The sequence below is a fragment of the Rattus rattus genome, chromosome 4, assembly GCF_011064425.1.
Source record: "Rattus rattus isolate New Zealand chromosome 4, Rrattus_CSIRO_v1, whole genome shotgun sequence".
Lineage (NCBI taxonomy): Eukaryota > Metazoa > Chordata > Mammalia > Rodentia > Muridae > Rattus > Rattus rattus.
This window is the reverse complement of record NC_046157.1, coordinates 20,473,194-20,501,177: the sequence shown is the minus strand read 5'-3', so window position 1 is coordinate 20,501,177 and position 27,984 is coordinate 20,473,194. Positions and strand designations below refer to the sequence as shown.

General features: G+C 45.3%; 1 protein-coding gene across 1 annotated transcript in view; it reads left to right on the top strand.

Annotated features, from left to right (window-relative positions):
• Slc49a4 (solute carrier family 49 member 4) overlaps positions 1-27,588 on the top strand; it is a 72,997-nt gene extending 45,409 nt beyond the window's left edge. Inside the window, exons 6-9 of the mRNA XM_032900162.1 lie at positions 3,899-3,966; positions 6,571-6,698; positions 20,124-20,306; positions 26,497-27,588. Coding sequence (XP_032756053.1) covers positions 3,899-3,966; positions 6,571-6,698; positions 20,124-20,306; positions 26,497-26,612 — 495 coding nt within the window. The 3' untranslated portion in view covers positions 26,613-27,588. The remainder of the gene's footprint in view (positions 1-3,898; positions 3,967-6,570; positions 6,699-20,123; positions 20,307-26,496) is intronic.
• The last annotated feature ends 396 nt before the right edge of the window (positions 27,589-27,984 follow it).

Below are 27,984 nucleotides of genomic sequence, written 5' to 3'. Positions count from 1 at the left end.
TCCCAAAATAGATTTTTAAGTTACAAAATTACTCACATGTCCTTTTAATTAGTTTCAATATTGTTTGTCCATCTCAGGCCAGTGCTTTAGTTTCCTGGCAAAGTGTATGTCTTGGTTATCCTCTCCCTGGTGATTTTATTAGCCCTCCAGGGCTAGGCATTCAGGGTACTTTTTACCCTGAGTATCAGTGTCCTCTCGCATAGTTTTTCCTTGAGTAATTCCATTAGCTTTTAGTGAATGTTTCTTTTCTGAGCATTCTGCTGATTTACACTTTCATCTTTATGTTCTTCAGGAAGGAGTTAACTTTGCTCCTTTTCCTAATTTTCAAACATAAATGTCTCTGAGTGTCTTTGATTTTTCAACTTTTTAAATAGATTCATTTTAAGGCTGCTTCATTTCTTTTAAAAAAAAAAAAAGTGTGGATTTCCCATCCGTAAGTTTAATTAAGTAGAACTCTTATCATTACTCCATCTGCGTCTATGGCCATCCCACTCTGAATGTATTTAAGTTCACCATTACTATTTAATTTAACATATTTCCAGGTTCCATTGCAGTGTGGGAGGTGTTTATAAGGACATAGCCCGTTTTCTTTTACAAGAATAACATTGTTCAAAATTAAAACAAGACTGGCCACAGGAGCTCAGTGTGACCTCAACTGTCCGTGCAACTGAGGATGACCTTGAACTCCTGACCCAGTCCTCGCCTTTGGAGTTCCGGGTCATGGTTGCCTGTCACCATGCCCCATTTTATGCTTGGCAGGTCCCCTCCCAACTGAGCTGCATCCCCAGTCCCCCACAGTCCTTCTTCTTGAGGTTTGTTGGACTCGCTGTATCTAGAACTTGTCTCTTCAGTTTCTAGAAATGTTTAGCCAACGTCTCTTCAAGATTTGTGTTCTCCAGTTTCTCACCTGATGCGTGTGTGTTACACTTTCCAGCTGCCTTTCCAGTCATGAGGCACCGCTAGCCGTGACTACAGCTTTGTGCTGCTGACTGGATATTTTATCTATCATTTTTACCTCTTAATGCTTCTGACTGGATATTTTATCTATCATTTTTCCAGCTCAACACTTCAATCTTTAGCTGTAATATACTACTAAATTCCTCCAGGTTTTAACTTCATTGATTGTATTTTTGAGTGATAAATTTTGATTTGTTCTCTTCTAGTATACAGATTTCTATAGACACACCTACCTTTTCATCTCCTAGTAGTATTCATTTGCAGTCTGCACCTCAGGCCCCGTTCTCTGGCCTGTTATGTCTGATGCTTCATAACTTCTTGCTGCTTTACTGTGTACAGAGATGTCTGGCTGAGTGTTAGGCTCAGACTTTGTAAGGAGTCACCTGGATGTGAAGAGGATGCTGTTTCCCTCTGAAACTCTCTAGAGAGAATTGTGGGGGTCGGTTTGTTTGTTTCCTAGAGAGAACCTAGGGACTGCTTTGGTGTGCTTTCAAAGACTGCAGCCATTTAAATCTAAACTTTAGTCTCATGAAAGGTCATTGCACTTCCAGTTTCTCTTCCTGCCGTGTGCCCATCAAGGTCCCCAAGTCAAGTCTGTTTTCACTAGGATCTCACCCTACAGTGAGCTCCAAACTGTTATCATTTCTTTCCTGGGTGAATGAGATGAACCACATGTCTGTCCCTTAAATACACTTTTGAGTAAGTAGACACTCCTAAAGAAAGTGATATACAAATGCCCAGCTGTCACTCTGGGTTCCCTTCCTGGCCTAGGTCATGCTCTCATAGCTCTGCCTTCCACCAGGCTCCTCTGGGCTTCAGATAGATTTCCTCCTGGAATTTGCATTCTCAACTGCAATACAATACAAATCCAGATTACCAGGTGCCTGCCTCAGTCCACAACACATACATTAACAAAATGCCTTAGACTAGACATTGATGGTAACAGAAATTTCTTTCTAATAGTTCTGGAGGCTGGCAGCCCAAAATCTGAACACTAGTAGGTTCCATATCTGCTCGATTCCCTTTCTGCCTCCAGATGTCCCTTCTCTGCAACATCACACGGCAGAGGACGAGGCAGCCCTTCCTTTATAAAAGGCCCCCTTCCCTGTACTGTCTCACCAGGGATTTGGTTCCAACACGTGCCCTAGACCACAGCTGAGTCTTTGCCACAAGACAGCCGCTCCCCTCCAGTTCTTGACCTGTGTTTTAGGTGGCAGTCATTGCAGCTGTGCTCAGTTCTGATAAGGAAGTGTGCAAGCCTACTTAAGTGACGCCAGTTTTTGCATATCCGTGCCTTGTATTGCAAACCCTAAGAAGCCCTTCCTGGTATCTTTCTATGTTTAAACTCTGAGAGATACAGAGTCCATGATCACACCAGATATTAAAGAATAACTTAAAATTATGCTTTAATTTTTAATTTAACAAGGGAACAAGATCGTAACTGGCTTGAAAAGACTGGTATCAGTCCAGCTAGGCGCACATTCTTAGCCAGACACACAGTGTCCACTTACCCAGGGGACGAATGAAAATGTGTACGGCTGTGCTAGAGAGACAAAGGCTCAGCCGGTAAAGGGCTGGTCACAGGAGCATGAGGACCTGAGTTTAGGTCATCCGAATCCAGTAAACCAGGGGAGGAGCGGAGTCTGAGTCTGCAGACCCAGTGCTGCTGCAGTGAGAGGAGAGAGAAGCAAGAGCATCTCCTGAAGCTTGAAGGCCGTCTTAGCAGAGACCCTGGCCCAAACAAAGTAAAAGGCAGGGCGGGACCAGGACCAGAAGGTGTCCTCCACACAGCACCAGGACATGAACAAACCCGCACAAGAGGTGCAGTTGGCAATGTCACATGCCCCGAGAGTACGTGGGCTTGAAGGCAGGAAGAGCTAAAATGGGAGAAGCATTCTGAGAGGGGACCAGTTGCTCGTGCTTAGTGAGCACTTGCGGTGTGCTGCTCACCAAGCTAAGTCCTGCGCACATATAGTCTCCCTCACTGTTTTGTGGGTAGGAGACATAATTGACCAGGATCACTGAGCTCACCAGTAGCAGGAATAAAAACAGTTTCTGGGTTCGGCTCTTTTTTTTTTCTATCTACTTGTGTTCATCAGACTTGTAAGTGACAACATATTTGATAGAACAACTTAACAGGAATTGCTTTGGCTATGGTTCTGTAGATCCTAGTCTCTGTTGACATGGCACATTGCTATGGGGCTGAGAGAGGGCAAACATCATGGCAGGCAGCAGGGCAGTTCAGTTCCCATAGAGAGGTGCCCAGGACAAGGTACAGTCCCTAGAGACATGACCCCAGTCCCTCCTTCCTCCAGGTAGGCCCTACCTCCTAAGGCTTCCCGAACTTCTCAGGTGGTACCAGCAGCTGGGGTCCAAGCTGAGTCACTGGACCGGGGGTACGTGTTATATCCAGGTTACACTATCACCCCCTTCCTCAGCCTCATGTTTCTCCCCATCTCTCCTCCCACGTCTCTTATCACTCCATATAGTCTTAGGGATGGCCAGATAATTTAGCAACCAATTATTTTATAGGAGTTTTTATGTATGATGATTAGATTTAAACTTCTTGAGGTCCTGGACCGTATTCTATTCTTTTATATTGAGAGTTCTTATTATTAGGTAGTACTAGGCAATGCTAGTGTATAGCACATGCCTGAAAATATTAATGGTATTATTTTGTTGATTTAAACATTCCAATAAAAATTAATAGAGGATAAAATTACATAATAAATTTATACTCATTAGTTACACATGAATCCTTTTGTTTTATCCATTCTCTTAAATATTTCCTAGATTTGTTGCTATTTTCCTAGCTGTTAATATTGACTGAAGAGGATTTCATTTAATTTCTCCTTGGATGCAACATGCCAGTCTTGTATTAATATTATCATATTAATACACTAATTAATGTGTTGATAACAAGTCTCTACTTTGTTAACAGGTAGATGCTGGCTGGATTGGATTTTGGTCCATAGTTGGAGGCTGTGTTGTTGGGATAGCTATGGCAAGGTGAGACTATCTCATATGAAACTCACAAGTAGATGGGGGGATAAGAAGTGGGCTTTCCAATGTGAACACTGTTTAGGAAAAAGCAGAAGAAGAGGCCAGAAATGGCCACTTGTTGTGGTTCTCGCAGCAAAAAGGATTCTATAAGAAGCCTGCTTGGGAGCAGTCTCCCCCAAAATGGTTTCTGAAGGCAGGAAGTATATGTCCAGTTTTATTAAGCTCCTTCTCTTCATTTTATTTGAGAGCAACATCCTCAGATGGGACCACCCCAAAAATGTGATATAGTTAAAAAGGTAAAGCAGTAGTTAGCAAGAAGACGTGTGTGGAAGAGCCGTGTATCCAGCATCTCTGGGTGCTCGTGGGAAGGCAGACCCCGATTAACGGCTGTGTCCCTGTGATAATCCCTCTGAAGTGAAAGTCTGTAAAGGGCTCCAGTTTCCTCAGACTCGTTTTCATCCCACCATGACAACAAATAGGTTAGCAAAAGAAAGAGTTTTCTTATTTATTCTAAAACCAGAAATCTCAGAAACAAAAACATCCCTCCTTCCTGTGACTACCTGTGAAACTACTCTCGGTGTTTTTAAAGAAAGAATGTCATTAGCCAGTGCGTCACACCAAGCCAGCCAATCAGTTTGCCAGGATGAAGTGAATCTAATTACATATTTGAGGAGATGAAGAGGATGCAGAAACCTCTCAGTGCCCAGCACAGTGTGTTTTGCATGGGACAGCAGTGTAGACCTTGCAGTGTTCCTGGGGTGATGGTGGATGACGTCAAGTGAAGCTCGCTTTATTTGGGGTTTTGTTGTTTCGTTTTGTTAGAAAGGCATAGAAGAATAAAAGCTAAAGGTTTGAGCTAGGAAAGCCCTTTGACTGATTGTGAAACACATTGTCCTGACAATTATGACAAAAATCATTTACAGTTTTTCTATAATAAATAATAATCCTTCGTAAACTCAGAATTCAGGCCAAGCACTTCGTATCTCCTTGGGGACATGTCTTGGGGGCCAGACATTTTTATGAGGTTGTGGGATCCTCCAGAGTATGTAGAAGTGTCCCCTAAATGAGAGCAAACTTTAATAAGCAGGTAGTCCGTTCTTCCCACCCACAAGTGGTGGCAGCTCTCATATCCCAGAGTCACATATTCCAGAAAATACCAACAAACACGATCAATCATATACCAAATAAATGCAGAGGAGGAAAGAGGAGGAGGAGGAGGAGGAGGAGGAGGAGGGGAGGAGGGGAGGGGGGAGGAGGAGGAGGAGGGGAGGAGGGGAGGGGGAGGAGGAGGAGGAGGGGGGGGGGGGGGAGGGGGGGGGGGGGGGAGGGGGAGGAGGAGGGGGAGGAGGGGAGGGGGGGGGGAGGGGGGGGAGGAGGGGGAGGAGGGGAGGAGGGAGGAGGAGGAGGGAGGGGAGGAGGAGGGGGGAGGAGGAGGAGGAGGAGGAAGAGGAGGAGGAGAAGAAGAAGACTAGTACTGAAGAATTGCAAAGGACAGCCGCATAGAGTAGACATTACAGCCGGCTTTAAAGGCAGCCTGGAGAGGACTTGGTTAATGTCGTATTGGGGACATTTCTATAACAGAAGTAATTCCAAAGGATAGAGTAGCTGTATGTAGGCACAGCCAGAGCTGTGGTAGGAGAAAAAGCAACAAACAGAATGGGACGAGAGGCGAAGCGCGTGGTTTTTAGTTGATGAGGACTCGGGTAAAGCTGGGTTTTGAGAATCTAAAATGCTGTAAAGTTCCCAGCTTGATAGATAACATCGAGCATCTGCCCCACCCCACCCCAGACTGCTGTTCTGATCTCATTGTTTGGCCTAGGCTGGCCTTGACCTCTCTACTCTCTTACCTTGGCTTCCTGGCTGCTCGGAGTTTAGCGTATGTTGCCACAGCTTCACTTTATTCTTGCTCTTAGAAAGTTTACTGATTAGTAAAACGACGTGAAATAAATAATTTCCCACAGAGACTAGTTCTTGTGGGATATAAAGCAGAATGCAGGGGAGGACTTGAGTGAGCAGGAAGGGCCATGTTGAACAAGACCTGGATGAGCGGAGCAGTAGTGGGCCACACACGGGTCTGCGGTGTTAGCGTTACCAGCAGAAAGGCCTCTCCAAGGAAGTGCCCAAGTTAAACGCTCAGTGGGACCCAGCCTTCACATGGATGAGAACAGAACACAGTTACCCAACTGGAAACAGGGCCAGGAGGGCAGAACAGGGCCAGGTCCTGCTGGAGGAGGGGTGCTCCAGGGGCGCTTGTGTGTGTGACAGGGCTGTGAGTTTTGGAGGAACCAACATTGCACTTCATTGTCAGCTCTAAAACTGAGCTGCCGTGTTCATTACAAAATGTTTTAAAAGTATAAAAATAGAGTAAAAGTCAATTTAAAGTTCTATTCTGTGAGGTGTAGACTCCAAACACTTTATATTTTGTAAGAGGGAAAATTATTATAAAAGTAACATAAGTAACACAAGAAAGGAAGGAAATCTATATTCATAACTGGTTTTTAAAAATATGCAGTGAAAATTCAAGAAATAGTTGCTTAAAGAAAGTATGTTGCTAATTTAAACAATACTGAGAAATCTAGCTAGGATTAATTTGCTATTGTGTCTTTTCAGGTTTGCAGATTTTATCCGGGGTATGCTGAAACTAATTCTTCTCCTCCTGTTTTCTGGGGCTACACTGTCATCCACATGGTTCACCCTGACCTGTCTGAACAGCGTCACCCACTTGCCTTTGACAACAGGTGAGCACAGGGTGTTTCTGAGTCCACAGAAAAGTCCGTCCTCTGACAGTGGGGCCTGGTCCTGTGTCTGCAGTTGTTCAGTACACAGAGAGGCAGGCCATGGAGACACCTCAGTTGGTAAAGTGCCTGCGGGTAAGCCCAGAGGTCTGAGATCAAATCCCCATAACCTATGTAAAATGGGGAGGCTGAGAGGCTAGAGACATGGCTCAGCTCTGCAGAGGACTCAGGTCAGCTCCTAACATGCACATCACATGGCTCACAAGCACATGAAGCTCCAGCCCCGGAGGACCCGACCCTCCAGCCTCCCAGGGTAGTGGAACTCATTTGTACACACCCATGCCAGACACAATTTCAGAAGAGTTTGTCGTTAGTGTTAAAGGCTCGGGGCTCAGACGCAGCAGATCCATGAACCTTAGGAGCTAGACAGGCTGTCCCAGTGAAGGGACTTCAGGCTCAGTGAAAAACCCTGTGCCAAAAAATAGGGTGGAAAGGGACTGAGAAAAATCAAAATCTCACATGTGTATAAGCACATGTACATGTGCAGCTGCACACATATGTGTACATGTCACGTGTGTGTGTGCGTGCGTGTGCATCCCAGATTAGAAGAATCCAAGAAATATTGAATATTTCATGAAGGGAAGTGTCCTCTTTATAGTATCTCATACAGCATGAAAATGCTTTTGTGTAAAATTCACACCAGAGCATAGCACCTTTATCCCGTTTATAATTGTTACTAAGCAGTTACAGTAGAGGGAGAGCACAGGTACATCTAAAGCATGCCTGCCAACAGTCTCTGACCGGCCTGCTGCCTTATTTTACATGGAGTCATCACATTTTCTGCATAGAGCGTGGTTTTTGGAAGCTGTAGCCACCTTACTTAGTTTGTGTAAATGACCAGGAATATTTATAGTTGCTGCTATTTCTACTGTTATCGCTAATGTAAGTTCCGAGGTTTTCCTATCGTTGCTGTAGTTGGTTACAGAAATAAACTGGCTCAGCAGCACAGATTGTTACCGTGCAACCCTTGAGCGTGGGAAGGGATCTGCCATAGGTGTCTGGGCCAACAGCATCATGGTGACTGCAGGGGAATCTCTTTCCTCACCTCTGGGTGACATCAGCCCTGTGACTTCTGTCCCTTTTGAGGGATTCTTGGCTTCCATTGGGCCCACTCAGATAATCCAGGATAATCTCCCAATTTCAGACTCCAGTTATTAGCAACCTTAATTCCATCTCAGGCAAAATCCTCTTTGCCCTGTAAGGTAACACATGGATAAATCCAGAGACTGAACCATCAATCTTTAGGGAAAGAGGCATTGTTCTGCCCCCGAGGGTCTTGTCTAGATTCCTGATGGCTTAAGGAAGGCAAGAGACGCTATGACTGTTTCTTCCTCTCTTCTAATGAAAACATTGCTTAAGACACAGGTATCTTAACTCTTATCGCAAGTAATTTTTAGCCACAGTGGATTGCATGCTCAATTACAGGATTATTTATTGTGAAGTACATTGAAGGATTAACGTCATACCAGATTTGATAAGTAGAAGTAAATAAGAATCTGAAGGTTTTGTGGGGTCACTTGCCCAGGGGCATGTGGTTCCCCCCACCCCCATACCCTCCCTCCTGCCCCTTAGAGTTTAGAATTTCTGCACATCCTACTTTGGATCTCTGGTCTGGTATTAGAACCAGGATCTGTGCACCAGCAGCACTGACATACGCCACTTTCACAGACATGGTAAGCAGTCCTGTAAGACTGAGAGCCCCAGGAAACTCAGAGGGGCTATACTGGGTGCTGACATCTACCGGGCTGTAGCCCAGGGAAGTCCCCAGTGTCGGGGGGCGGGGCACATCTGATGATGGCATAGTTTTGACAAGTTAGTTTATTAGCAGTCGATGAAGTAAATGAGCAGATCCCTACAGAGCTGATCTAGAGCAGGAAATGAGGGTGGCAGTAATCAATTGGGAATTGCCCATCAGATGCACACACTCTGTAGTAATTGTGGTCGTTCTTTCAGTCTATAGCTACTACTCTTTAAGTGGCTGCTGAGTCGTGAGGACATACACACCTACTGTGTGATCAGCACAATTGTTAGCTGTTTATTTTGGCCCTGAAAGCACCGTTAGAAATGGATGCCGTACTAAGTAAGCATGAGGAGCAGAGGTGGCAGGCGTGCATGATGGCTCCACGGGTAAACATGCTTGCTGCCTAGCCCCACAGCCTGAATTCAGTCCCCAGGACCCAAGTATATACATCCACAATCAATCAGTCAATCAGTCAATCAATAAATAAATAGTAGATAGATCTATTTTGTAGATTTAAAAAAAACAAAGTTTTTAGGGGTTTTCTTTGTTTTGTTTTGTTTTTTGTTCAAGTTTAACAACTTAAATTCCCTCCTAATGCTGGAAAAGGAGAATTCTTCTATCAGTCCCCTCGAGCTCTGAAGCCGAGGCGTTAGGCGTAATAATTAGAGCCTGGCTAAAAATCTATGACTTCATATACCACTGTTCCTGCACGGGCTTTCAAAGGATTAGGCAAGTGTTCTGAGTCAGACTTCCTTTTAACTTATTTAATTGTATGTGGATGGGTGTTTTGCCTGCTGTATGTCTGTGAACCACACCCATGCAGTGCCAAGGGAGGCCAAAAGAAGGCGACAGAACCCTTGGAAGTAGAGTTCCAGACCGTTGTGAGCTGCCCTGTGGGTGCAGGGAATCAAACCCAGGTCCCGGAAGAGCAGCCAGTCTCTGCTGAGCCGTCTCCACCACCAGATCTTTTCTTTCACTGCATTCTCGCTGAGGTTAGCAGCGCTTGGGCAGCACTCAGATGGAGCCAGTTTAGTCCACAACCTCCCTCATCCATGGATCGCAGGCAGACTTTTCTCAGGGCCTCATCTAGAAGTCCGCATGTGTGGGGCTTGAAGGGTCATAGGCGTGAGTGCTTGAGGACGACTATTGGTTGTCCATTTAAGACTGCAGAGGCCAGGGGCAGCGTCATCTGTGAGCGGAGGCATTGGGAGGGAACGTGACTTTTCCGTCAGCTTTTGCCTGGACTTGTATAGTGAGTATATCTCTATACACGGGGCAGGGTACATTTGAAAATCGTACGTCATTTTACTCTCCCACCGATGTGATTGACCTGATTATGACCACATCTCCAGCCTCTGGTTGACAGGAAGTGAGCTAGACAGGAAGAGCAGAGGCAGACCTCTGGCATAAATCAGGGCTGATTGGAAGGTCGAGTTCCATGTTCCCATCTTAACAAGTGCTGCCTGACTTACGTCATGATATTTATATGCATTTTACTGCTGTTTTCACTGGCAAGTCAGTTTTTGTGATGTCACTTAGATATTCCGGAAGGATAGTTTTTAGCTTCCTGAAAGCCTGGGTTGAGAACTAGCTTGTGTCAGCTCCCCTTCCAGCCTCATAGCCTGTCTTGCTTCAGACCGAGTAGCACTTAGCAGGTTGGTCTCCGTGTGTACCGTGCTCTCCTTTCCAGGCTAAGATCTGGAGCGTGGGTGTGCGCCTCATAAATTCTGTCTCCAGCCCTGCACGGGGAGGGAGAGAGGAGTCCATTATCTCATCCTGAGCCTCAGTAGATAGAGCTGTCACTCTTTGTCATTCAACAAGCTGCAGGGAAGGCAAGGGGCACACTTTAATGGAACAATGGGGAATTTTAATAAATCTATCACAGGTACTCCCTCTATCTTTGTAAAAATCTGACCTAGTTCTTTGTAAGTGAAGGAGGTTCCATGAAAGGGAATTTACTACAGAATCTAATTATGGACAGATCTAGACTTTGAGGTTGATATTTAAAGTCAGTAATGGCAAATTCGTGTTTCTTTTTAGTGTATCTTTCTTTCCTAGAATGCTTAGTGTTGTTCTGACGGGCTTTTATATGTGAGTCAGGAGAGTCTCTGTGAAAGACATGTGAGGCAGTCATAACTAGGAAGCAGTGCCATGGCTATAGCAGAAGGCCCCTGAGACGGTCACCCCAACAGCTCACCCACCTTTGTGTGCGAGCACTCCAGTGTCCCAGTAAGAACGGAACCATCAGACAGCATGTTCCTCAGAGCCTCCTCATCCCTAAACAGTGGCTAGTGTGTCCGCACAACTGTGGACACAGTAAGCTAAAAGCTACTTAAGTTTGCTTGCAGCACCGTCTCGTGACAACCGTCATCAGTCTTTGTAGTCCACGGATCTCACTATTAGAGTTGCCACCTCTGCAGAAGGAAAACTGGGTCACGGCATTGTCTCTGAAGGCACGGGGCTGATAGATGCACTTGCTCACACACATCCTCTTGGAAGCCGTCAGCAGTATGTGTTCTTTCCCTCAGGAAAACGTAGTGTTTAAAATTTCATTATTAATTAACTGAACTGTTTACAACAGGACAAATAAATAACCTCCTGACTAGATAACGGGAGTGCTTCAGAATCTAGAGGCTTTTGCTATAAACAACCGTTGTGAGCACATTAGTCACCTGATCTGAGAATGAGATGTCTAGCCCTGTTAGCCACAGCTCACACAGTCATTTTTTACTGTACGGATGAATGCTTACAAAGTGGCATTTTGAAAAATGTGAGCGCTTTTGCGTTGAGTTTGCTGAAACAATACAATTTGACTGTTTGACAGAAGTTGCCTTGGGAGCGATTATTCATCTAATTTCATCTCAACTTACTAGAGTGTACACTGGTGCTACCCAGTAACTCCAGGGTGAGGCGGAAGGGAGGTGTCCTGCTGGACAGACACCCGTTAGAGCAATAGCTGATCACCGGTAGCATCTGTGTTACTCGAGAGAGGAAGCCTTTTAGCTTTGAGAGCCAGGCAGTGAGCACAGGCCAGAGAGTAAGCCGCTTTGTTTTCCTGCGTTTTGACTTTATCACAGTGATTATTCCCATTTTAATAGCACATAAAAAGTTAGAGCAGACACACGCCCTCCAGTCATGCCCCATCTTAGTAGCATGAGGAATTAAAAGCATACACATGGCCCCTCAGAGCGCTGAATATGATTTTTAAACATTTTTAAGGAAATGGGTGACGTGAAGCTTTCAGGAAATACAATAGTGACATGGAAGGGGCTCTTACTCGTGCTCACTAGAGATGGCTCGGAAGAGGAAAACAGAAAATGATCAAGAGGAGAATGGGTTTGTGAGACTTCCGGCTGTGGCAGTCATGAGGGCTGGGAAGGTTGCTCAGTGTATAAAACGTGGCACATGACTGTGGCAGCCCAAACTTGACACCACAGAACCCATGTCAGAGGTCAGGTGTGGCTGCCAGCCCGACTGCAGTGCTGCACAGGGGGCGGCAGGCAGGGACGGGAAACCTGGCCTCTCGTGGACCAGCTCTCTGGGCCTGTGTCTGCCTCGGGCTAACACCCAAGGTTATACCCACACGTGCATGGTGGCATAAACACACATGAGCATGTGCTGCATGCACACACAAAGGATGCTTTAAAAATGATTTCTGGAAGTAATAAAATGCTCAAAGGATCGAGCAAAGGAGATCATGTAATATTTATTTGTGGAGATGTTCAAGAGAAATAAGTCTTAGGCAGAATTGTGTTTCAGAAGGCAGTCAGTCAGCACTCATGATTTAATAGTACACTGCCTTCTTCCAAGCCATAAATAATTTGGGGGTCTGGGAAGTGTCTGATAAACCTACATGCTGGTATCGTTTCACAACCAGTCTCCAGGCCCACTCTTTCAAGGATTATTTGTCGTGCTTCATTTCTGCAAGATAATTACTTTGCCTTTCAGCCATACGGAACTGTAAACATAGCAAACAGTCAATTTTTATGGGACTAGAGTGTGCCAGCAAAGAGGCTAAACAAGGGCGCCTGCAAATTAACAGCACAGAAGGAAGTCAGAGTCCCTAATGACATCGCCACAGTCCTGGCGTCCTCACCTGGGCGAGCCCCATGTGCCGCAGGCTTAATTCCCAGCAGGTTATGAGGGCTACCACAGATACCTTTAGGGAGATGCGTGATGTAAAAGAGGGGTGCAGCTCGGTGACAGAGCCAGAGAGCCAGGCTGGTGGCACACACCTGTAACCCAGCTACTGGGGGCACTCAAGCAGGTGATCTTATGTCCATTGCTGTCTACGCTGTGAAATATGCCTGACTATCTGTATGGATGTGGTTTGTTTGTTTGTTTGTTTCCAGGGTTTATTTTTATGTGCTTATGTGCATGTGCATGTGAGTGCCAGTGCCCACAGTCACCAGACGGTTCTGGAATTAACAGGTGGTTGCTGGCCACCCTGCGGATCTTGGGCAGAATTCCTGTCCTTCCAAGAGCAGTTCATGCTCTTAGGCATTGAACTTTCTCTCTAGGATGTATTTTGTTTTCTCTGTTCAGCTACTCAAAATCTGTGAGGTCTCCATTTGCCCCTCGCTGATGCTGTTCTTCACCTCTGCCTTAATTTCCAGAGGAGGTGTTTTTTCATTTACAAAGTTACTTTCAATGGGGAAACAGGAAACAGTTCTAGTAACGGTCTAATCTAATAATTGCCTGCTGCCTTTCCCAGCTTTATCCTGAAATAAAAGTTCCGTCAGTGCGCAAGTAAGAAAACTTGTCTATAAAGCGTATTCATGTCCTAAATCTAAATCAGAGAAATTTCTTAACTCTCATAAGGTAATTCATAATGATTTTTGTTTTACATGTTATATCTTATTAAAAATGTAAACAAATCCTTGGCTACTCTTGTTCATCTGTGAGCACTGTGAGGGCTTTGTTTTATATTCTGGGAAAGATCTTGCTACGTGAGTTAAAATTTGTCCCTGATATGCTTAAATGAACTTTACCCATTTGATATAATTTATCATTCAATAAATGAACCTGGGGGCTCGAGAGCTGGCACAGGGGTTAGGAAAGTGCTGTGCTCTTACAGAGGAGTAGAGCTTGGTTCATTGCACCCTGGGGGAATCTCACAATTGTCTGTGACTCTAGCTCCAGGGAGTCCACATGCTTATGCACAAAAGCCACACTCGTGCGCGTGCACACACACAGTTGAAAATAATAATAATAAAATAATGGACAATAGCCCTCACACTGGAGGTGTCAGTCAGTTGGTAGGGTGCCCGCCTAGTGTGTGGATAAGAGTATTGTGGTTCGTGCTCAGAGGCAGGAGGATCAGAAGCTCAAGTGTTTCCTTAGCTACATAGCTAGTTCAGAGCCACTCTGAGTAATTTGATACCTCACCTCAAAAGAAAAGTAAATACAGAAACATTTAAGTGAGACCTCTTTCGTAGCACCTCAGATATACCTTTATGTGATGGTAACGTGCATGTCCCCTAGAGGGAAGGACTTTCCTATCTTGCTGGTCAATTCTGCGTCTTAAGTCCTTTCCCCCCAGCAAGTTATAATCTATCTGGAGCAGCAAGCTCTGGAGAGCAAGTCATCTCCCCTTAATGGCCCTCAGCATCCGGAGACATCCACCATGTCTGGCCTAATTCATATAACTCACTCCCTCCTCAACAGCCCAAGAGCTGTGTGTGCACACCACTGACCAACCTGGTTCCTCTGGACTCACCTCCTCCCACATCAAGGTCTTCGTGAAGCATTGCTGGAGTGGGGCCTGTGAGGCAGTCCATCAGGGGAAGACACTTGTCCTGGAGTGGGGGTGAACCCATGGAAAGTTGAATGGAGAGAACTGACTCCACAGAGCCATCAACATACACAGTAATAATAATAGCATTCTAAATGTGTCAGGACCTCTTATAGGGGATTGCGAGCTTCCCCAGGAGAGAACAGAACTCTAGAGCATTCTTATTCAAGCTCTAAAGCATCTCAAAATCCCCCCCCCCCCGCCTTTTTTTTTTTTAATTAAAAGCAAAACATTCCTAGAACTGGTGCACCCACCTTCCTACTGTGTCAGAGACCAGGGCGCATGGCTGCTTCTGATCAGACACGTGTTTTGAGAGTGGCATGTAATTACCTTCCTCACTGTGCTGGAGATGGTTTCCAAGCCAGGAGATAGCAGAGGAGTGATCGCAGACAGAGCATCTGTTTACCGCTGTAGCCTCATGCCATCAGCCACTGACAAATGGACTTGAAGAAAGGCACAAGCTAAGTTTTTCCTCGAAGATGCTCAGACAATAATTGTTGACCTACTCTGCAGATGATTCCAGTTCTTTTCCTTTGTGACCTGAGGATGTTCTGCCTTTGGCTCTGTCAGTCTGTGTCTGGGCAGTTACTTCCAGCTTTACAGTAGAATACAGATTTGAGACATGCGTGTGTATCGACTGTTAGATAGAAACACCGATGTTTGGGGTCTCTCGGCCTGATGTAGTGGCTTGGTAAAACAGTAGAACCGTAGCCTGGACAGTGTTATTAACAGTGTTAGGTGGGCATTTGTGGAGGTGACACAGAAGTAAAAGGAGGCCATCGTCTACAGAAGCCCAGTTGTCCTTTACTCAGAACAGTGAGGTCAGCTGTCTCTCCAGGGGAGTGGGACTGTGCACGGGGACTCTGCGGTGTAGAGCAGAGGAGGGAGCTTTGAGGATGAAGATTCCGTCTGCAGCTTGGTCCCCATCGATCTCAAAGTGCTAAATCCAAGGGAGGGACAACCTTCCACCTGAGGCTTTTAGGTCCTTAACCTTTCACTGCCAATTCAACCTGTATCTAAACAAGTTGGCGTGGTTTGTTTTTGTGTTGTTGTTTGTTTTTTGTTTTTGTTTTTGTTTTCTCAGGATTTTAGTCACCTCAATTTAAGACACTTAATTTTCCTGCCCCAAAGAGCTGGTAAGATGATTAAGTTTGGTATAGTGTGAATGCTGACTTAAAAGTGACACAAAAGCTTCCAAGTCCAAAATTACAAAGTTGCTGTTGACATATCTTCTTTGCTTTTTGTTGGGGTAATCTTGTTTACATTGTGTGAAAGTTTGTCTTCTTATTTCCAGTTGTTAATTCTATACTGGCAGGGAGCTAAATTTTGGCAGGCTACTGGTAGTGTCATTTTTTTTTTTTTTGGCCCATCAACAGCATTTTATGTGCAAATATTTGTCCAGTCTGAGAAGTTCCACTATAGTTTTTCTTCTTTTGTTTCGGTTTTCATGATAGGGGTTCTCTATGTAGCTCAGGCTATCCTGAACTCATTCTTCTGTAGACAAGGTTAGCCTTGAACTCAGAGACTTCACCTGCTTCTACTCTGAGTACTGGGATTAAAGGCGTGCCCCACGACACCTGGTGGGTAGAGCATATCTTGAGTCTCATGTTTACTGCAGAAGTTCTTCTTACCTGAATTTTGGAATTTATTTTATATTTTATAAACAGGGTCCCACTTAGCTCAGGCTTGCCCCAAACTCACTAGATAGTCAAGGGTGACCTTGAACATCTGATCCTCCAGGCTCCGCCTCCAGACTTGGGGTTACAGTGTGCATGGCTGTACATAATTTACACAGTGCTGAAGATCAAGCCTAGGACTTTGCCAGGCAGGCTCTACACCCAGAAAGCTACACCTAACTCCTTGCTGGGGTTTCTTTTGTAACTGCTGCTCACCCAAGGCAGTGGTCCTCAACCTGTGGGTCACCTGAGACCATCGGAAAACTCAGATATTTACATTGTGATTCTTTTTTTAAGAATTATTTATCTTATGTATGTGAGTACACTGTAGCTATCTTCAGGCACAGCAGAAGAGGGCATCAGGCCCCATTACACATGGTTATGAGCCACCATGTGGTTGCTGGGAACTGAACTCAGGACCTCTGGAAGAGCAGTCAGTGCTCTTAACCATTGAGCCATCTCTCCAGCCCTACATTGTGATTAAAAACTGTAGCAAGATTACAGTTTTAAAGTAGTAACAAAATAATTTTATGTTTTTGGGTCACCACATCATGAAGAACTGTACTAAAGGGTTGCAGCTCTAGGAAAGTTGAGAACCACTGACCTAGGGGTTGGATATTTTAGTGAATGAAAATGTACTCTGATAGTTTTCTCCCTCTAAAGTTTAGCTGTTTGGTTTGTCGCGAGAATGGCTTTCAGGGCTATTACCCAATTTACGTGCCTAACATACATCCACTTTTAACCGTGCTAAGTATTATACATGACTCTTTTTTTGCAGCTTAAACTGCAGACCCATGAAATCTTATTAGCTTTTTTGAAAAAAAAATCCGCATCAGCAATTCATTTGTGTTTATTCTGCTAAATTACCTTGACGTTTTAATTGAAAGGCAGTTTATTATAATTTTAGTCTCACTATTATAAAAAGTCATGGAAATATTTAATGGTTGTGTTGTTTGAACCTTCTGTGATGAGCAGGAAATTATCTTGTCTACTTGACTTTGAATAGATGACACTCATCCACTGACTACATCAAGGCTGAACTTAAATTCAAGTAGAAATCAAATTCAGACTTTTTATAGTCAGCTTCTACAGTCTGCACGCTCCAGAACACTAGGAGCGTGTGCATCAAATCAGTGCTCACAGCTGCCTTTCTCTCCTTCTGATTAGGAAGACATTCGGTTAACTCTTCCCTGTGTAGTTCGAGTCTTTAGTTTTGCAGTAGAAAGTGATGTTAGCATATCCACCTAGTAGTGTTGGCTTTCTAAGCAATCTCAGCTATCATTTGGGTCCTTCGCAAGGACTGCACTGGCTTTTATTTTCCAAGTATTTCTGCAGCCCCGTTTAGCTTGTCTTCAGTCTTTGCACATACTGCAAACAGTGACTGTCCTGAGTGTGTCTGTACCCACACAACATCCCAGCAGGAGACTCTGATTCAGAGTCAGCACAGTGATTTACATCAGAAGATGAAGGTCTTCTACCAGAAGGTCATCAACAGTAACCACAGTAGAACGTTCACCTCTCCGGTGACCTTTCTGGTTCTTCAGAGATTCCTTGTGAGCTTGGGCCAAGAGAGCTGCTTGGCCTAAGGGTTATCTAACAAGGTCTGCCTTCTCCAAATGATGCTCTCCAGATGGATCCCAGCTCTACCTCTGTACCAAGCTTGGTAAAGATCAATAGACTTTGATGTCTCCTTCCAAGACCCCGTACCCAGCCCCCTTCCAGCATATACGGCTCGTTACATTTTCATTTGCCATGTCAGTTCTTACATTGACTACGATTACTGTAATCATTATATTTTATTTCATCTGATTAGAATTTCATGTAGGGATATAACCCCTTCAAAAATATAAACAATAGATAAGCGGGGGTTTTTTTGGTTTTTTGTTTTATTTTTGTTATAGTTTGATTTGTTCTGTTTTGAGACAATTCTCACTCTAACCCAAATTGTCTTGAGACCCTCCATGGAGTCCAGGCTGGCTTTGAACTCAAATTTCCTGGCTCCATCGTGAGTGCCAGGTTTACAATATGAGCCGGAATGTTAAAGAGGAAATATTTCCAGCTTTGTTTCCTAAAAACATCCAATTCCATCATTTGTGGTCCTAGAATAAGCAGTAGCCCTTGCTGGTCCCTACAAGCTGCATCTTTCTTGTCATTCATTTCGGTACCTTCTGTTCTGCACTCCTGGATGACGTGTTCTTGGGCCAGTAGTTCTCTCTGCCCTGATTACCCAGTGGTAATCTGACCAATCAATAAATGATTGCACATTGGAAAGAGAATACACTATAAAAGCTACCAGCAGTATTCCATCCCAGCACACTGCACATGAGTCACGTGCGAGTAAGGAATGCTGAAAGTTTGTGTGATTGACATCCAGCCAGTGTGAACATGGTGCTATGTTGTGCTTTATTTTTATGAATCTCCTGAGTGTGGGGGTGGAGCTGGAGAGGTGGCTCAGTGGTTAAGAGTACAGGCTGCTCTTAAAAGAGGACCTGAGTTGGCGTTTGTAGCCCCCTTAACTCCAAGGCCAGGGCAATCCAGTACCTCTGGCACCCTGGGCGTGTGAACTCACATGCACGGAGACAAAGAACCTCTTGAAGACTATGTCTTATTTTAATGGGTGACTGTAAGTGGGCCACTGTGTCACTCAGTGGTAGGTCTGGACACTACACTATTGTTGTTCTCTAGTTCCAGGGCTTACCGCAGTCACAGAGTAATTGCCAGCCATTTACATTTTTAGAGAACAAGTGGTGGTGGTGGTGGGGGGGGAGGCAGCAGTGAGGTCAACCAGAGAAGTCCATTAGAAACTGATGGCACTGCTGTCTTCCTGCCCGAGGTAGATGCTTACCGATTGGAGCCAGCTGTGGTTAACTCTGGTGCTTTGAAATGCCAGAATCTGTGACGCCCTCACTTTCTTTAGCTCTGCACAGCAATTTTTTTCTTAATAAATATTTATAGCAAAAGTATTTTTTTGTAACTTTATACTACGTTCTATGCATTATTGTCAGCAGATATCTTTATTAGAATATAGGTATATATTATAGCTCTCCCCGGAGGGCTCTGTTCCACCTCCACACTTGAGTTACTGACAGCGTATTGGCAGATAGGAGCTGTGGTAATGCTGGAGTGGCGTGCGCTCTGCTAAGTGTGCTTACAAGAACCACAGTGCATCCTCTTCCAACAGAATGCACTACAAGTAATGTTAGTAGGCTAACCTGCTAATCTGATCCTCCCACCCTCCTCACCTGTTTAATCTTCATTGACTGATTGATTTTCGGAGAGAGTGTCTAAGTAGCTCAGGCTGGCCTCTAACTTATAGTCCTCCTACCTCAGCCTCCCCAGTGCTACGATTAGAGGCCAGCATCCCCAGAGTTGGCTCAGCACCTTGTTAGTATATGTGTTTGTGGTGAAAACAGACCTTATTTAAAAAGACCCTGGCACAGAACTCCTTCCCTCCTGCGTTCTCCAGAAGGATGCGGAGTGCCTCGTGTGGCACTAGGAAGCCACTGTGAAGTAGTCTGCATGTGTAATTTCAGTGCCACTTCATGTGTTACATTTATCTTTGCATTTTAAGTTCCCTTTAGCATTGTAACGAGACAAGATTGTTATAACTTACTGCATTTTATTCACTAACCTCATTTGCCTGTGACTCAGAGAAAAGTGTATTTTTACTTTTATGAAACTTTTCATCAGAAGCTTTATTTTTTATTATATTTATTTATTGTGTGGTGCATGTGCCACACCACACGGATGGGGTCAGAGGACAGCTCGTGGGAGTCTTTTCTCTCCTCCCACCATGTGGGTCCTGGGGATTGAACTCTGGTCATCAGGCTGGGTGGTGGGCGCACCACAGAGCCATCTCAGGCTGGGCCAGAAAATTTTGAATTTGACTCTCATGCTAAATTGTTTTTGTGCTTTGGAATAATCCACCAGAAAGAGAAAGCAAATAAACTGGTAACACTCAGCAACAGAACCCGTTCTTCCTGCAGAAAACCAGAGCAAGGAGGTGACAGCTGTGTGATGTCCTGTCAGACTTCATCAGCCACCGTGGGGAGGAGACTTGGCTCCAGAACTGTTGCTTAGGGAGACCCGACGTCCTGTCTGCCCTGACTCATCGCCGCTGCCGTCCGTGAACTAAAGCATCTGTGTTTTTATTTCAGTGACACTGTATGCTTCCTGCATCCTCCTGGGAGTCTTCTTGAACAGCAGCGTTCCTATATTCTTTGAGCTTTTTGTGGAAACTGTCTACCCCGTGCCAGAAGGGATCACCTGTGGAGTTGTCACTTTCTTAAGTAATATGTTCATGGGAGTGCTTTTATTTTTTGTCACATTTTATCATACAGGTAAGAATTTGATTTTTTTTTTTTATTATTCACTACCTAAATGTGCTTTGAGACAGGCTTGAGGAACTGCTGGATAGGAGACCTGTGTGGAGAGCTCTCACTAAAGTGTATTACTTTATGAAAGCAGTAACCACAGTTGTTTTTCTTGAAGTGTGTCCATGATGTTCCCACCCCTAGAGTGTTTGAATTAGCCGGGGTGAGCAGAATGTCATTTACTCTCATCAGTGTCCTCCCAGCTGGCCAGGTGATTCCAACACTCCAGTTAGCATTGACAGTCACTGGTGATATTACTTTTCAAACACATGTGCACTGTGCTCTCTGAGCAGAGCGTGAATCAGTGTCAGGGGTTGATGTGGTTTAAAGCCCTGGGGATGAACAAGAGTAAGTCAATACGGTGGGCTGTTCTCTGAAGCAGGCTACTCCAGGAGGCCACACTGTTTATAGGGAACTTGTGACAAGCCTGGAATTGAAGTAATAACTGTCCTAACCTCCTTGGTCAGAAGATACATTTTCAAAACATTCCAAGCAATGAGGCAAAATCATGGCAACTTGAACTTCTCCAAACTGCACAATGAATCCAAATGACAATGATTTTTGTAACATGATTAACAGCCAACGAGATGGCCCCTGTCAGTCAGGGCTGCAGGTACAAGTTTTGGCTCCCCTACACCTGGTAGGGGCTTAGTGAGTCATCAAGGGGAGGAACACAATGTAGTCATTGCCTCATCTCTTCTGTTTCCAGTACAGAAAACACCACCTGTTAGGGAAAGGCCATCTGCCTTCTACACAGAGCCTCTCCTCTGCTGTGTTACAGCTTTACTTCACTTCAGTTGTGTCCAAGTGGAAATTAAGGGCCTGTCGCCTTTGCATGGCACAGCTTCAGAACTAGTATGTGTCCCTAACGAGATAGAAACAGTTTTTCAGCTGATGGCCCAGTTTTACTAAGGGTCTGTGCAGCCGTGCAGAACATGGGTATCCTGTGAGCTCGACATGCTTCCTCACAGTGTTTAAAAGCAGCAGCTGATGTGGATAATGTTATTCCCCAGTGAATCTCTTTCTTCGGTCTCCAGTGTATAACATTATTGATCAGTGTAAAGCAGGGTAGGCACAATAACAGCAAGCACTCTAAACTGTGTCTTACTCAGTTTCCCATTTCTTCTGGTCAGATACTTTGTTATTAAAGTTTAATTGTAATCACCGTTTTAGACATTCCTTGCATGATGATGATGATATACCAGCTCTGATGAAGATCTCAGGGCATGGTGAGAGAGATCACAGGGCAAGATGACAAAGACAAGAGAGGGGCAGTTAGAACTTCCCAGTGGAGCCCACCTCTCAAAGGTCCAGCACAAGACATGGCCCTTGAAGACTCAGTTCATGTTTCTATGCTTCAACTCTGTCTTACTGCAGAAGAACACTGGGGGTTTGGTATCTACGGCTCTTCTAAGTCTAGCAGCAGGGTTTGGAGGGTGGGGGGTCTTGAGACACAGTTTCCCTGGGTAGCCATGGCTATCATTGAACCCACTTTGTAGACCACCCTGGCCTCAAACTCAGAGATCTGCCTGCCTCTGCCTCCCAAGTGCTGGCTCCCAGCAACAGCCTTTGGTAGATCCGTTAGAGATTGACACCTGTTGTGACATAGCTGGAACCATGGATAGTGGCCAGAAAAGTACCAAGCACCCTTTCTGCTAACCCTTGCCTGCTCTGGTTACAACAAGAATTATTCTGGCTGGGAGAACATGGTCCTCTCATGTGTTCTTACTCCTAACTGAACAGCTGGTGTAGGATTTCTGCCTAACCTCTTGGCTGCTGTGAGCAAATGAAACTTGCAGTAATAATTAATTTAATCCACCAAGATGATTTCCGGACAGAGAGGTAACTGCCTGAAGTAAACACCAGCATGTGGGTAGTGGATGTGCAGGTAGGTGTGAGAGCACAGTGCACACTCGGGAGGCATGTTTTGCTCCTTCTTGGTAATTAACTCGTTGATGCTATGGTGTAAGTGAGCAGGCTTCTGTTCTAGAGAAAATCCTGCGAGCGTGTCAAGACCACGCACAGGCACAGGTTACTTAGTAGTGTGACCCGAGGTGAAGTCCCTCCACACAGTGACTGTCACTGCCCTACAAACCTGCAGCAAAGCGCCACGTGCTTCAGGACTGAGGATAAACTACAAATCTGAATATGGTTTCCTCAAGTCACTCCAGGTGCCACAGCCCAGAGACCATTTTTATAATGAACTTGATGGTCTTCCATCAAGCCAGTGTGGAAGAAGCACAATTTGCAGCTTTAAGATGGAAAGTTGCCTAAGAAGCAGATGTGACGGTTCAACTATTACTGCTCGCTTGAAAGTCCTGAACGTACCGTTTTTTAGGAAAGCCTGGAATTGGTTTGTTTGGTTGTTTAGTTTGGTTTTAAAGAGATCTAGTCTCACTGTATTCACCAGACTTGTCTTAGACTCCAGGGCCCTAGCCACCCTCCTGCCTTACTCTCCCAAGCATCGACAGTGACAGACATGTGTCCCCGTGTGTGGCTACAACCTGGGTTTTGATCGTAAGAGCTGTGAGTTTAGCTCTCCTCTCAGAGAAGTACTCTGCTGTTGGTTCTTTCCCGCCCACACCAAGCTGCCTGGTGCCTGTGTTGGATAATTTTTCAAAGCTGTGCAACTCTCTCCCACACAAGCCTGTACACTCGGAATGCCCTGCCTGAAGGTGGACTCCAGAGTAAGGCCACTGGCTTATGTGGAGCTCTGGGCCACAGAGCCTTTCAGTTGGGCCTTAGCACAGGAAACCAAATCGGAGATGTTTTAGATTCTTCTGATATGGGGATTTCAAGGTCAGTCATCAAGAGAATGTTGCTTGCTCTCCACTGTAAGGGGAAGTTTGCTCTGAGACCCTTGATGAACTGTGACAGTGCAGTGATGCCTTACTTTAATAACATCAAGAAAAAAATCAGTGTGGGGATGCAGCCGTCCTCCGTGTGCTCTCAGATGCAATCCGATTTATATTCTGAAATTTGTCTAATGTGCTGTATTTTGTTTCTAAGCGCAGTGATGAATTTTGTCTAAATGCATAAAGATTTTGAAGTAGCTGTCAGGATTTGAGGCTATGGTGTCATTCAGAAGATCCAGGGACCCGGCTGAGGGGGAAGCATTGCTAAGGGGGAGGATCAGCAGATGGGGACCAGGGATGTTAGTTACACCTAAGGAGAGTGCTGTGGTGTGAGGGCGAGAGGGGACCCTGTGGAGTGCAGGAAACAGGCCATGACAGGGTCTGGGTGCCCACTGGGTCTCACAGGGAGAATGGAAATGGTTTTGCTGAACACCAGTTGACTCTAGAAGTTCTGGAGATGGTGCTTATAGATGACCAAACGGTAAGCATGGTGACGCTGGAAAGAGGGAAGAGGTTAGCTTCTGGGAGAAGGACAGAAGGTGAACCAACAGTGCAGGGGTGCTGTGCGGTGTGCGGTGCACAGGTCCAACTCAGGGGTGCCGCGCGGGTGAGTGTGTGCACAACACTGGCACACAGGGCCAGCGCAGAGGTGCTGTGCAGAGCCCAAGCAGAGTGAAGCGTGGCCCTTGAGCTTCAGATTGGCATTGAGGATGAAGCTGCTGTGTGGTAGCCATTGGCCAGCAGCTCACACAGGGATGTGTTCTGTAGTCCTGCCTTCTGGCATGGACTTCTGCTTCCTGGTGGGAAGAATACAAACATTTCAGTGGATTGGGTCTCATTCAGTTAAAGTCTCTGACACCTACCTCAGAAAGTCAGTAGTTTGTTGGCTCTACAGTGTAGACAGATTAAACAATTTAGACAGATTAAATGTTTAAGTAACCACCCCTGCTACCCCTACTCCCACCCCCACCCCACCCCTACCCCCCTTGCCCAGCTATAGTTTCTATGAATGGTCTTCAGCATGGAGATGTAGGTACTCCTCTGCCTTAGACCATTTGCTTTCTGAGAAGAGAAGTGGTTTTTAAAGCTCACTTGTGCTTGTAAGTTTCTAAAAAGTGGATTTGACTTTCCAGAGAGACACAGGAACGAAGAAACATCTGAACCTAGGCAGAAATAATGAAACAAATGTTGAGCTTTTCCATATTAGACAAAAGCCCTGCTTGCAGGATGGCCAAGGCTACGTCAGTCAGACGTGGCACGTGTATTGCTGTAGCTTCCTGTAAATTAAAGCACTGTGATTCGGTAGGTGCCATTGTGAGCCACACTGTCAGGTATCTGCTTCCTTTTATCCTGCATGTACACCGTGGCGGTCAAATCAGAGAGCTCACCGTTAGTACAGTTGCTGGTTAATCCCTTCCCCTAACTGCTTTCTCCTACCTAGGAAAGTTATCGTCAGAAAACCAGGCTGTGTGTTTAACATAAAGGTAAAAATTGCCTGAGAAATTGTCCTTTGAGGAACCATGATGGTAGGGACCAGAGGTTCTCTCGGGATTCAGGGGTTCTGTGAAATCCAGGTAGAACACAGAAAGCTTGGCAGAAAGTGGAGTCCACACCTGTTTACCCTGTGGAATACCTAGTCCATCTTTAATACCATCTTTAACTGTGTCGTCGTTGAGAGGTAAGGACGCTGCTTCTCAGCCCAGTGTAGCAAAAGTCACAGAAGCACCGCCTTCGGGCTCAGTGTTCACACAGGGTTCTTAGGCTCTGTGAGCTGGAGGTTAAAGTAAAGCAGTGCTATGGGGTTCAAGACAGACCGCTAGAGATTGAAGCCGTCTTAGCATTCTATAGGAAGACAAAGGGAAACTATAAACCTGTGGAAAGGAGGGAAGAAGGAAAAGCCATATTCCTTCTTTCTTTTCCCTGTTGGAACTGATGATATTAGACTTGAGAAGTTGTCCCTAACCACCATTGACAAGTTCTCCTGCCAAGAAGCTACTTGTTTCTAAGCCTGGGGATTGATGGGTGGGTGGGGTGGAGGCAGAGGGAGGCTGGCCCGATTCAGGCCTCTAGCCTATGGTCCCCGGAACTCTGAGAAGCAACCAGAGGTAGTCACAGTTGAATGACCCAGCAGGTGGCCCAGGATGTCCTGTTACTCCTGGACACGAGCATTTTTGAAATTTACTCTTGATGGCATTAAGTCAGATAACAGCCATGTCACCTGCTTGGATAACGTTTGCGTTTCCCAATGGTTGGCATAATCTGTGACTCTTCATGGTAGTAGGGGAAAACTAGAAAAGGCGACATAATACACTGCTCTCTCTGGGAGTAGAAATGATTAATTCTTTATTTTTTTACCTTATTTTTCAATATATTCTAATTCATGTTGCAGTGGGTAATATTAAATATTTTTGTTGAGAATGTTATATTTCCATCAAACCATATGAAAATATTATCTTAAAAGTCAGTTGAGAAGGAGGGGAGACCGCTCAGTGGGTTACTGTGCAAGCATGAAGGCCTAACTCCGATCGTCTGCAACCATGTAAGAAGCTGGGCACGATCACATGCATCAGTGACCCCCAGCACTGTGGGGACAGAGACAGGAGGATGGCTGGGGTTGGCTGACCACCAGTCTAGCTGGTAAAATAAAAACCTCAGGAGCTGTAGGTGCAGTGAGAGACCTTGTCTCAGGAGAATAAGGCGGAGTGTGGAGGAGGACACTGACCTGTGTGCACACCTCCTACACTCAACATGCATGCAGCTCACACATACACACATGTGTGTGTGTGTGTACATAAAATAAAATGTGACTTTTCTCTTTATCTAAACCCACTAGATATTTCTAAACCAAGACAAGAATGCCAGTGACAGAGGACTCTTTTTTTTTTTTTTTTTCCGGAGCTGGGGACCGAACCCAGGGCCTTGTGCTTCCTAGGCAAGCGCTCTACCACTGAGCTAAATCCCCAACCCCGACAGAGGACTCTTAAAATATAATTAACAATCTCACAAGCTAACATGAAAGGTGATCAATTTTTCCCCTTTCAATTAATAGATTGATTTTCAACCAAAGTTAAGGTGTATCAAATTGCTGAAAATGTATTAACCACATCGATTAAATATTCTACATGAAGTCTGGTAATACATCACACACGTCACTCACGTCCGGACTGTCAGTGTGCAGGGCAGCAGCTTCCAGGATGCCTTCGTTATGCTTGCTTGGGAACGTGGAGCAGCCATCTTTCCTGATGCCGCAGAAATGCTTAAAATGCTGTCGAGTTGAGTTTATTTTATTTTTTGTCTTACAGAGTTGTCTTGGTTCAACTGGTGCCTTCCCGGCTCGTGTCTGCTCAGTCTTCTTCTCATTCTGTGCTTCAGGGAATCCTATGACAGGCTGTACCTTGACGTGGTCGTCTCGGTCTGAGGCCACAGACTGGTGGGACTTTAAAGGGACCTCAGTACTGCACCTTTGCTTGGACTCGCACATGCGCTGGGAGAAAAGGCGAAGAAAGGATTCTCTCAGAGGTTCTGTTAAGTGACAGAGTCTCACGTTAATTTAATGACTACTAGGTAATAATAATGCAGGACTCGGTGTCACGAACTTGAGGACTCGTGGACAGCACACGCGTGCTAGTGGCTCTGGGGTGGAGATGTGACGGCTCACACAGGATGCGCTGCCCCGTAAGTCATACCCGTGTGCATTGCACCTGTGCTAACTGATGAGCTGAACTGCCGCAGGAAGCATGGGCGTCAGCCCTCTGAAGAGGACTCCTCCCAGGCACACAACAGGAATGGTCACACCACTAACTTCTGAAGACATCAGATCCTGTCAGATTTCAATTACAAAGTAGCCGAGCTGTATCCCGGTGATAGACGTTAGCCCGTGTACACTACATGTTTTTCTAATAAAGCCGTTTCTTATACGACTCCTCATTTTTAATCTGGTTGGAAGCCTCTGGCTGTCCTTTGCACAGGCCCTGGCTCCTTCCCATCCACCCGTTTCTGTGAGTATAGTCAGTCACGCCAGCAAGGTGAATAAATGCCCGATAGGGTGCCATTAACTGTTGTGTGGAAAGCGTAACTCTGTTAGGGTTTAGCACTTTGTTAAGAATGAAAGCCACATGGAGCATGTGTGTCTCCAGTACATGTGCTGGCACAAGTGTGAAGTCCAGCGCCCACTGTAACTTACCAGGTTAGATTGTAGTCAAACGACCCCCATTTGAAAAGAACAATGTATAACTCTGAAGGTTTGAAGATCTGTGTGTGATTTCTGAACTGTACCCGTGTATTTAATTTAGATTGTAATATACTCGATTCTAAATGAAGTCATTGTATTTGATTGGACAGATTTTTGCCAATAACTATTTCTTTCTATAAATAATGGATTTTTACAAAACACACTCATTGCATGACTCTTGGACCTGTCTTTCACCATAGTGGGCCTGTGACACTGACCGCTCATATTCCATAGCTCCTCTTACACAAAAGCAAACCTTCCCTAACTCCCAGAGCAACAGCAGCAGCTTGCCGGCTGCCTCCTCTTGCCCCTTTGCTCACATGCAGTAGCAACTTTATTGCCAGCCACCTCTTTTTACAGCCCTTACCTGGTTCTTGGCAGAGGGTTATGGGATCGCCTAGTATCTTCTGAGGCCCTAAATTGTGAAGTGAGAAAAGGTTAAGTCCTCAGATTTAACACCAGGCTTTAGTCACCTCTGCATTGCTTCCTGCTCTAACCGGTGTGTTCCCTAAGCAAGAGAGGAAGAGGGGAGGGAAGAAGGGAAGGAGGGAATGAAAGA